This window comes from Sinocyclocheilus anshuiensis, unplaced genomic scaffold, assembly GCF_001515605.1.
Source record: "Sinocyclocheilus anshuiensis isolate Anshui unplaced genomic scaffold, SAMN03320099.WGS_v1.1 scaffold635, whole genome shotgun sequence".
In the NCBI taxonomy this organism is placed as follows: Eukaryota; Metazoa; Chordata; class Actinopteri; order Cypriniformes; family Cyprinidae; genus Sinocyclocheilus; species Sinocyclocheilus anshuiensis.
In genome coordinates, this window is record NW_015551039.1 from 277,501 (window position 1) to 289,028 (window position 11,528).

General features: G+C 40.3%; 1 protein-coding gene across 1 annotated transcript; it reads right to left on the reverse strand.

Annotated features, from left to right (window-relative positions):
• Positions 1-963: 963 nt before the first annotated feature.
• LOC107661426 (opsin-3-like) lies at positions 964-11,101 on the reverse strand. The gene is made up of 4 exons (XM_016450998.1): positions 10,450-11,101; positions 7,013-7,341; positions 1,599-1,832; positions 964-1,135 (listed from the first exon to the last, which is right to left on the reverse strand). Exons 1-4 carry the CDS (start codon positions 10,829-10,831, stop codon positions 1,034-1,036), a joined length of 1,047 nt encoding a protein of 348 aa, XP_016306484.1. The 5' UTR covers positions 10,832-11,101; the 3' UTR covers positions 964-1,033.
• Positions 11,102-11,528: the final 427 nt, after the last annotated feature.

Here is an 11,528-nt window from a genome sequence, read left to right on the forward strand (position 1 = left end):
GCAATATCAAGCAGCATTTTAGCAATTTAGGACCTTATACAGTATTTACTGTTTGTCTGATACTGTGAAACTTACTTTATTAGTAAATATTAGTCTAATATGAAAAAAATACCACATTAAAAACTCTAAAATCATTATTGGGAGAAAGAATTCAACACATACAATGCAAACTTTGTATTCACTGCTTCTTTTTCCAGGGATGGGAAGAATGACTTCGTAAAGCACGTATGACTCACTACGTGTTCTGTGCATGTTGGTGAAAAGATGAGAGACTGTGGGCCTATGGAACTGACTATGAGAACGGCACATATTAAAATGTTCACACTTTCTGGAAAATGTGCAAATGATGCAGGATTAAAGCCCCAAAATACTCTAGCTGGAATAATGTCGTAATTACATGTCTTTGTGTTATAACATGACTCACAATTATACATTTTATACAGTTTTGTAAAGCTTAATAAAAATGTTACTTGATATGTTAACATTTAAGTAAAACATGGCGATATCAATCAAGCAGTGGAATTTAATATCCTAAAAATATTAAATACTATGCTACAGGGAAACTTTCACTAACTAACATGCCACTAACAAAGATCAATAATCATTTATGCACTCAAAAAAAGCATATGGATATCGACTGAACTTTGCCCAGTTCTGTTATATGTGATTAAACATCAGTGGGTCTCACTGTAGTATGGCATGGGCAGTGGCTCCTACTGTTGGAGACAAGCGTAACTACACACACTACATACAGCACTGACAGCCTGACACTTACACTAACTGCTTCACTGCACTATTAGCAATGTGTTGTCTTCATTCAGAAGTTCATTATATAATCAGCATTTGTGTACAATCAGTGTAGTATGTTCTTACATATATTTAAAAATACATTCTTATGTTCTAAAGCATTAATTAAACTGACACTGCACATTAATTTCAAGCCATAGGTCAGGGTGTGTAGTGGACTACTAAGGTCAGAGTGTGCTGCTCTTTTTTCTGAGGGCCCTTGATGGTGCGATGCCATGAGGGCCCGTCACAGGGTTTGAGTGCATGAGGATCTTCTTTGCTGCGGATTTTGGAAGTTAATAGATGGTTCTCCTTGACACTTCAGAAATGCTAAGAAACACCTGTAGAACTGAAAGAAAAAAGTCTGTTCATTTCACTAATGTACAACTTTTAGGGGTAGAGAAGATACAATGTTGTCCTTTTAGGGGACAAGCTGATGTACCTGTGAGTATACTTACCTTGTCCGTGTTCCGCTCTGGCTCGCGGACAATGCAGAACATACATCTTTGTGTCTGCACAGACTTGTGCATGGACAACCATGCATGTGAGCAATTTGAGCTCTCAAAAACAGGGGACCACTAGGTAGTGCACACATGTCCTACACATTCATCTGCACTCATGGTCAATACAGAATTTTCTGTAGGGTCTGTACACTCAACTTTACACTAGATGGAGTGGAACATGGAAAATGAAGAATATCTGAGCCTTAAAGGTAAAGTTTTTGCACAATTTTTTATCACAGTGTAAAGATACACTAATATATAACTATAATTAAAAATTCTGAATTCATTCCATTCAGTCTGTGGACTAACCTGGTTGTTGAAAAGCACATATATGACCGGGTTGACCACAGTGCTGCTCTTGGCCAGGACTGATGGCACCACGCTGGTTATGGGAGTGATCAGTCCCCTCCTGCCAAAGGTGGCCAACAGGGCCACCACCCCGTAAGGCATCCAGCACAGCAGATAGCAGGATACCATCGTGACAATCATCAAAAGGATGTGGTTCTCTCTCCTCTGTGCACTCAGCAGGTTGATTTTAGTTACCTGAGCCAAAAAAATGGAACACTTAATGCATATGTATTTTGATTAGTCCACAAACATGACATCTAATCTCCAATGTATTTTCAGGTAGGCCTTTTCAAGCATCTAAAAGCTAAAAGCCTCCATCTTGCTGCAGAGAACATGGACTATCCAACAGTTCATGATGTCAACATGCTTGGTATGAATTAGCTTGCCATGTGTGTAAGCTGTTTGCAAATCAAAAGGACGACTGGCAGATGGCTCCTTTATGTGTCAAATGATGGGAGTCGTGACTTCTACCCTCTGGAGTCTGTTAACCTTCCTTATCCCCTTCCCATCATGAAGTAATCTCTCTGTATAAAGATCTCCTGCCAGCCAGGTACAGAATGTGAACTTCCAATCAGCGGTGGCGGGAAATGAGAGCTGATCAGTGAAGCCGAGTTCCCTGCACAGGCTCATGTCATCATTCACACCTTTTACATGCTCCATTTGTCCCAAACAAGATGATTGTGATTGTATTGGCAGCTCCAGCTTGGCTAAGTGTTTTCTCACCTGTGTAATCCTCTGGAATGGTCCTTCAGCAATTTGAAGGACCAATGTCACACTGACAAGAAATATTAATTTGAAGCAACATAAACAAAACATCTGAGTCTGCAAATGGTTTAATATACACAAAAGGGTTCTCCATTCATAAACACCACCAAAAGTGCTTGTTAATTGTATCTGAATGCATTTTCATTCAGCTTTCCATTGAATAGTGTAATGGAAATCAATTTCATACCACGTCTGGAATGGCTCTTTTTTACGAATGCAATTACTTTTTCAGACATGTCATTGCCTGATTTTCACAGTCCTCTCTTCTTGTAATTCCCCTTTTTGAATCCCATCAGAATCCCATGCTTGTGTTTCTAAGAAAAGCCAGAGGGCTGTAGTGACTGGCCCACTCATACGTGTAATGGAAGCAGCTCTTTCTATTTGTCAGATACACGATGCGGCGCCTGCTACTGAATAGAGCGAATCCTGGAGGAAATAAATTTGTTACATAACAGTTTGTCACAAATAGTAACAGGCTCCTCATTCTAAAAATACCTCAGATGGTGATTCATTCATAGAATTGCTCTGGCGAGGTTCGCTGCCTTACTACCTGCTGGAAATGCTCATTACGTATACCTTCACACAGTGATGTGTTTATGAAATCTGCCTCAGGTTGATGAATCACAAAAACCTTAAGCCTTCTTCACCCTGAACACTGTCTAACCTGAAGCCCCAAAGTGCTTTGATTTTATTCCCTTAGCTGGACAAATCAATATCAAATGGATAAATAAAGAATCCAAGAGCGCAGGACCTGTTATCTGTAGCTTGCCGGGGTTGAAATGTTAATTGGACACTGGCTATGAGACATCATTGCAGATTTCTGGGTATAACAGCTATATTTCCTCAGAAAGGACATTAACATGGTGAGGGGAGACTGTAGTCAGCCACTGGTGTTATACAACAGCACTGGGACCTTTCACTGTTTGTATCACTCTGTTCGCCGATGTTTTTGTATTCGAGTCAGTCTGTGCATTAGTGATCAGAATTTTACAGTGGCATATCTCCAGGTTACATTGTTGCACCAGTAAGTGGCAGCAAGTATCTTTGTGAGTCACTGAATCATTCATTCAACCAATCTGTTCAAAAACATTGATTCATTCATGAATGAAACAAGTAACTTGCCTAATTCGAAACTACATACTGCTCTTAGGCTGCATCCGATTATGCATACTTCCCTACCTATAACAGGCAAAAAACAGTATGTGAAAAAGGTAATATGTTTGAATTCACAACAGTAGGTTCTTAGGCTGCATCCGATTATGCATACTTCCCTACCTATAACAGGCAAAAAAACAGTATGTGAAAAAGGTAATATGTTTGAATTCACAACAGTAGGTGAAAAGTAGGCTACCCGCCGGACTTACTGCTTCCAGCAAGATTCTGAATTTCTGTGTTTCTCTATGCAGTCTTGCTATTTCTGCCCTAGAATGATATGGTAAAAATAGTCAGAGCAGTAAGAGTAGTATGCTAGTATGAAACAACTGTCTTTATGAGTAAGTCATTGAATCATTCATCATTTACTGTTCGATGATTTAGCCTTGTGAATCAACAATATGACAATCGAACCCCAAAGAACCTTGTGAACAGTTCTTAAAATAATAGTTTTTCTTAGTTTAAAGAACTTTTTAATGCACTAAAGATACTTTTTCCCACTATAAAGAACCTTTTAGTGCAATGGAAAGGTTCCATGGATGTTAAAGGTTCTTCGTGGAATCATAAATCCCAATGGTAAGGAACCTTAGGCTACGTTCACACTGTTAGTTTTTGGGATTGACAACCACATTTTCATTACAGGTGTGAGTGTCGAAATGTCCCGTTCACACAGAAGCTTACAGTTGTGTTTAGAATACTGTCTGTATGAACGTGCAACAGGAGTCAAGCCCGTATTCCTTACCAGTAACCATAGCCACAGTGACCAAAGTAAAACCAAAGATGGCGACATCCATAAAACTGATGAACAATATCATAACAATGTGATAAGCTGATAGGGACAGCATTAAATTAGTGGTACGTCAACACAGGGGTGTATATGACCTAGTCGAAACCACTGAGGCAAGCAGCTCAGATCATTACTGAGGCTAAGTAGGCGCGTGCGCTGCTTGCACTGTCAGCACATGTGAGGCAAGCGACGACACATCTAGGTTATAAAACCTTGCGAAAGTGCTGGGTGACGACCAGCCTGCCGCCATGCAAATGTCCTGAATAGATATGCCATTTGCCCGAGTCCGCAGGTTGAGTGGGCCCGAACCCCTATAGGACATTTCACGCCCTTAGAGCCATGATAAGCCAAAACAAAAGTGTGACAGCCTTTGCTTGGACACAGGCAGGCCTTTTGTGCACTCTCCAAAGCATACAAAGAGCTGCTCACAAATAGCTGGTCCGAGAGCCTGAACTGTCTAAAGCGCTCGATATAAATGCGCACCGCACATACAGGGCACAGCAAAAGTGTATTAAGGCCAGTGTTTCGGGACGGAAAGCAGATAGTGTTATGACCTGCGCTTTAGATGGAGTCGAAAGCACTTTAGGCACATAACCCTTCCTAGGCTTTAAGTTGAGTCTGCAATCACCTGACCCGAACTCAATACACGAGTCGTCAACTGACAGCGCCTGCAGGTCCCCCACTCACTTAATTCCACCGTCAATACCATGACTGAGGTGCCCCGGAGGAAGGCACCGAACCCCCAACTGCTCCCCGGGCGCCGCAGCAAAAAATGGCTGCCCACTGCTCCGGGTGTGTGTTCACGGTGTGTGTGTGTTCACTGCTGTGTGTGTGCACTTTGGATGGGATAAATGCAGAGCACTAATTCCGAGTATGGGTCACCATACTTGGCCACATGTCACGTCACTTAACAGAGGCCAGTGCGAGCAGGAGCGCTGTCTTGAGAGAGAGCGCACGCAAGTTTGCTGAATGTATGGGCTCGAACGGCATTTTATTTAATGAAAAAAAATTTTTGGCTCTTGAAGGAAGGCAAGAATTATTGGTATTGGGTAGTTGAATGGGTCTTAGCCCAGCGACCCGCACCAATTTGTGAAAACTCTTCATTTATGTGCGTAAAGACGTCTAGTGGAAGGAGCCCTAGCCTCAGCGATAGTGTTCAACATGCGCTGAGGAAGTGCATCTGTTACTGGCAAGCTCCGTCGAGCGGCCAGACATGAAGGCTCCATGGCTCCATTGAGAGAAGAGGTCTCTCTTCAGTGGGATAGCCCACGGAGGGCTTCTAGCATCTCCACCAGTTCTGGGAACCACGGCTGATTGGGCCATTTCGGTGCCACTAACAGAACAGATTCCCTTTCCTCTCTGATTTTGCAAAGCACACGAGGCAAAAGTTTCACTGGAGGAAAAGCATACTTGCGTACTTTCGGCAGGCTGTGAGCTAGTGCATCCACTCTCAGGGGAGAGTGTGTCAGTGAATAAAACAGCGAGCAGTGAGTGTTCTCCGCTGATGCGAAGACATCCAGCTCCGCCCTGCCGAATACACTCCAAATCATATTGACTGTCAAAGGATGTAATCTCCACTCCCCGTGGATAACCCCGCCCCTCGACAGTAAATCCACGCCGTAATTCAGGCGTCCGGGGACATGTACTGCCCGGATGGAGAGGAGGTGTCGCGTTTTGCGAGGAGGTTGTGTATTTCCTCTCGCAGAACTGAGGCATTCCGCTCACGTACAGTGGACATTAACACACCGTTGAAACGGGGTGGCCTGCAGAAGAACTGAAGCGTGTAGCCGTTCTTTATTAATTTCATAACCCACTCTGATACCCCTGGCAGTGCCTGCCACGCTTCTGTGAACTGTGACAGCGGTCAAGGCGGACTGCACACCGTGAGGGATAACTCGCCGTTGAGGGCGGGGAGTTTAATACCGCACGAGTGTGAGTGTGAGAGTGAGTGATGGGAGAGAGGGGAGTGAGAGGAGGAGAATTGCGTTGATATTGAGGTGAGTTTTGTATGTCATCCTTGTTTCCGGAACACAGCAGGAGAAGAGAAGGCGTGTCCGCTGCAGCGTGTAGATCACGGTGAGTAGTCTTGTTGATAGGCTTCTTGCTTCTCGTAGAAGGTTGGCTGAAGAAAAAGATTCTGAATAGATGACGTACAAGCGCTGCTTTATATAGAGTGGGAGCCCCTCATATTTCGCGCGCTTGAACGCCATTGGCCAGTTTCACTGGCGTGATTCAATAAGGCTTCAGTAGTATTTGGAGAAAAGGGTAATTCCCATAGCAATGTAGAGTGACCGAATCGAAAGGGAACATGTAACACGTGGTAGACGCGCGTTTGTGCGGCAGAGCGGCTCCCTCTCGCGCTGTATGACGTGACAGACAACTAGGCCTAGTTGTCCAGTCCGGTTCCGTTCACACAGCACGTGTGTTCCGAGAATGCGGTTGTCACACCCGTAAATACTGTGTGTGAACGTAACCATATTAAGGACTCAAATACAGGACTGACACCCGTATTCTGCTGCTGTGTGAACGTGGCCTAATTTTAAGAGTGACAGTGACATCCACAATTTTATGTTTCTCTTCCAATACTCTAATGATGGGTTTAAAAATATACAGTGGATTTAATAAATAATAACATATATAACATAATAATGAGAGTCCTCTTCTCACTCACCCCTTTAATAATGAACAGGATTTTGCCATAGCAGAATATCATGAGCATGAGGGGTAGAAGCAGACAGAAGATGAACAGGCACATTACATAAGACATGCTGCTGGTTGAGCACTGATGCCACTGCACTGAGCATGTTGTCCCAGGCTCTTCAGGTCCATAGCTACTCCAGCCCAGGAATGGTGGGAGAGTCCACACCAGCGAATAGAGCCAGGATCCAGCCACACAGAGCCAGGCCCTGCGGAAGTCAGACACGTCTGCCTTGGTGGGGCGCAGCAGGGCGGCATAACGCTCGTACGACAGTATGGACAGAGACATTAGAGACACAATTCCTATTTGGGATAAAGAAAACAGATATGGAAAAATAGCGGTCACAAAACAACCAACTTGTGATGTTCTAAATGTTTTTTTTATTGTAATATATGTTAATATTTGTTTGTACTGTATCTATTGCCTGTTTACACTAAGTGCTGTAAAGCAATTGCAGCAATTTTGACAACTTTCTGTCACGCAGGGGGAAAATGAAAATAAACCCAAGTTTGACAAAGCAATTCACTGTGAACATCCGGGACAGTCCCTAGAGAGAAGTCTGAGGTTAAGTGCAAATAATAATTGTTATATAGTTATGCTCTCAACTCAGTTCTGTTCCTGGATCAGTTGAGCAACCCTCAACTGTTATATAAAACTGCCAAAATTAACTGCAGCATTGAGGTAGTGTGTTAATGAGACTGCTGTTGCTGTATATTACTAGACAAAAACTAATGATTAAAAACATTTTCATAAATTCTAAAATAATCAATGCACAGTATAAACTAACTGAAATAACATATAAAACAAACTAAATTCATTTTAGTAGTCATTGAACACTTAATGCTGAGTCCAAGTACATTTAGAGATCATTAAACTGTTTCCTCTTACTTTTGTGTATTTAAAAGTTTTGACATGCACATGAGAATCAACACACGGCTGATACAGTGAGCAGGTATATTTTTACCCTTGATTGTGTAAATGCGGGCACTGCTTCTTTCCTCAAATTAATATTTATTTTAGATTCCTCAACTGATTCCTTAATTATAATTACTATACTAAAACTATAAAGAGTAACAATCAAAAATAATGCTGAAACAGACTACAATTAAACTGAAATGTAGAATAATGTAATAAAATTTCTGTTATGCAGTCTCAGACTCAAGGTGCTCATTAAGGTACAGATTGTGTTTTCCAGACAAGGTCAAAGGTATGAAGACCTATTAACAACTATCATCCTGTAAACAATGACTTGACACAAGATTATGGAGTTAAAACAAGCCGTTGACAGCATATTTATTTCTACAGTTCAATTGTCAGAAATGTGGGTAACCACACAGAAAAACTGTGAGCCTCATTCTCCTTCAGTGGGTTTGCACTGCAGGTCCACGTTCTGCACAAAAGCACTCTGCACTCGCAGATCTGCAGGTCCTCTACACAAGAGAAACAGAGGGTGTCACAACACTCCCACTAGAGTAATTAACGGCCTTAAACGGGCTCTTCATTCAAATGTCAGATCACTGGGGGAAGACTGTGACTTCTGAGACAACTCAGATTAAATCAAAGTGATTCTGGCTTCTGCCTGTCTTGAGCATTTGCGGAAAATTTTCATCAGACTGAAAAAAATGGAAGCATATGGTCTAATGTGAACTTGACAAAAACCATGTTTCCTCTAAAAAATGTATTTAAAAAATCTGTTACTAAACTTTTACAGCACAAAACAGTAGTCTGCTGTAAGTTCTGTAGTCAAAAATGTGAAGGCACCCAGGTTAGTAAGATATGGCATATTAGGGATGTGAATCTTCACTGGTTTCACGATTCAATTTGATTACGATTAGCTATCATTTCAACGATTCGATTCAATTCGCTATCACGATGCGTCGCATCCTCAATTTTAAATATTACTGCACATGCGGCTACATTTACATATAAATTTTATAGCCATATCAAATTTATTTAGTGAATTTTTATTAAATTATATAAGCAGGCTACTTTTTAAAATAATTACAAATTAATAATAAATTAAAACAATTGTCAAGATTTTAACCAACTAAATATATCTTCAAGCAAACAAGCAAATATAAATAACGGCGAGTGGAAGCACACACTGTCAAGCAATTCGCACATATGCGGGAAAAACCAAGCTCAGAATCGATTCAGAATCGTTGAAGAGAGAATCGCGATGCATCTGAGAATTATTTATTTATAATTATTTATAATATAATAATTTTTTATTTATTTAATATTTTCTCCCACCCCATAAGATATGTTTTATAGTGTAGCCTACTTAATTAAACAGTGAGAAAACTGTAAAAATTTAAATCAGCTCGAGCATTCTTTCAGATTTTAATGTTAATTCACATGAAAAAATTCCAAATTCAGAAAATGTTTTCAATGTTCACACCTAAATAAATAAAAAAAAGTAATAAATCACAAATAAATAAGTAAATAAATCACAAATGTATGTGTAAAATATACAGATAGCTTCTATATTTTACATTTTTAATGTTTTTTTTTAGACAGTGACATGTGTTTTGCTTAACAAGAAAAAATGGGCAATACACAAAAATTTAATATAATTTTTATAACACTGGTACTGCAAAACTATTGTTTCTTTGTGATTGTGGACATACTACAAAGATTTAGTTGATTTAATTTAGGCTGACCTTACAGCTTGAGAAATCATATGCTGTTATGCAATTCATTCAAGCCACCTTTTGCACATCACACATTTTTTGATTATTGTTGGTTAACTACTTTAACTGCAACATCCTGGAAGATTTATTTTGGTTTGTTGGTTATATTTTGAAGCTTATGTAAGTTTTGGGACATTTTTTTTTTTTTTAATCAATCTCTGTGCTGTGGAGTGACACACACACATACACAAAAACATTTTAAAATCAAATGCTTGATTAAAATCAGTCAGCAGCATAATTCCTTCAGGACAAAAAAGTCCTCTCCACATTATTTTTACCTTTAAAAAAATCATATAAATTAGTGTTCTAAAAAATCTAGACCATCTGCCAAAAATAAAATACAAAATACACACATATATATATATATATATATATATATATACACACACACACACACACACACATATATATATATATATATAGATAGATAGATAGATAGCCTTTTTTCCTAAACTTCCCAAAAACTACTAAAATATGAACAAACTCTTGGCTTGAAGACGCTGTTAATATTAAGTTATTAAATATATTGCCAAATGCCCATGGTTACTGGGTTCAAAACGTAACTTATCGATCAGCAAACCCATGTGTACGCCAGAAAATAACACACAGCAGCGCTACAAAGAAAGTTCGGCTGTAAGGTAGCTTATCCTCTGAAATAACTTCTGAAACCTGTTACACCTATAACTTTCCTGTTGAATGAACTTCAGTAAAACTCACCATAAAGCGAATTGGCGAAACCGTACCATTTGCAGCCGTGATATCCCAACAGCCATTTCCCATAGAGACTGGAAGCGAAACTGAAGGGAGTCCCAAACAAACAAACCAGTATGTCACTCACGCTGCTGTTCAGCAGAATGAGGTTTATAGGTGTCCACAGTGAGCGAAACCTCGCAAAGATGAGCAGGACGAAGAGGTTGTTCAGAAATCCAAACACCAGAATGATTCCCAGGCAGACGGCTGTCACCGTGTGGCCGGTCCGGCTCAGGCCAGGTGGGGTCTCGTGGGGCTCTAGAGGGATTCCTAAACTGACATTTGCACTTTGATTGAGCGCAGAAGTGTCTTTATTGCTAATGTTCAAACTCCAGATGTAGACGACCATAGCAGCCTCAATGCACGGCTAAATAGTGTTAACACTATGCCTTTCCTTACGGATGGATTCACAGTTCTCATCTCTCCCCCTCACTGACACGCAGCCCACCATTAACACCCTGCCTCTGCTGCTGCTGACCTCCTTGTGTCTGAGGCGCGTGCATGAGCACTGGGTGACCAGGGTGCGAATTATATGGGGTGGGTTAAATATCATGTATAGGCAACATATTATCTTTTATACTCTTATATATCGTTTCCGTATTGATAAATGCTATAACTGAACTCAGGACACTTTCCAATTAGACGCTAATAAAATCAAGTTCGCCTGAGGAAGTAACCATAGCAGCATTGCGCCGCTCACACGCTTCAGTATGCGGTGTCGTACATATTTATTATAGATTTGCATATCAGAAATACAAATGTAAGTGTTTTGTTGATATTTTTATTAAGTTACGTTTAGCTAACTGTGCTAGTTTGGCCAAATGGCAGCTTAATAGAAAATTACATATAGAATTTGCTTTTAAGGTCGACCAGATTTTTTATTTTTCTTTCTTTCTTTCTTTCTTTCTTTAAATAGTACAAAACATCAAACCATTAAGGCAGTACATTTCTACAAACGAAACAAAGAAAAAATAAAGAAAGTATACACAGACAAATCCCTTAAGAAAAGTAACCATGGTTAATTTGTGGTTACCATGGTTTAATTT

Bases quoted from the DNA above. Each gene is read 5' to 3' on its own strand.
- LOC107661426 (XM_016450998.1), bottom strand. From the start codon at position 10,831: ATGGTCGTCTACATCTGGAGTTTGAACATTAGCAATAAAGACACTTCT. The intron at 1,833-7,012 runs GTGAGTGAGAAG...TTTTTGGCTCAG, and splicing joins TCCTGTTCATTATTAAAGGG to GTAACTAAAATCAACCTGCT. The intron at 1,136-1,598 runs GTTAGTCCACAG...TTTTTCTTTCAG, and splicing joins ATGTGCTTTTCAACAACCAG to TTCTACAGGTGTTTCTTAGC.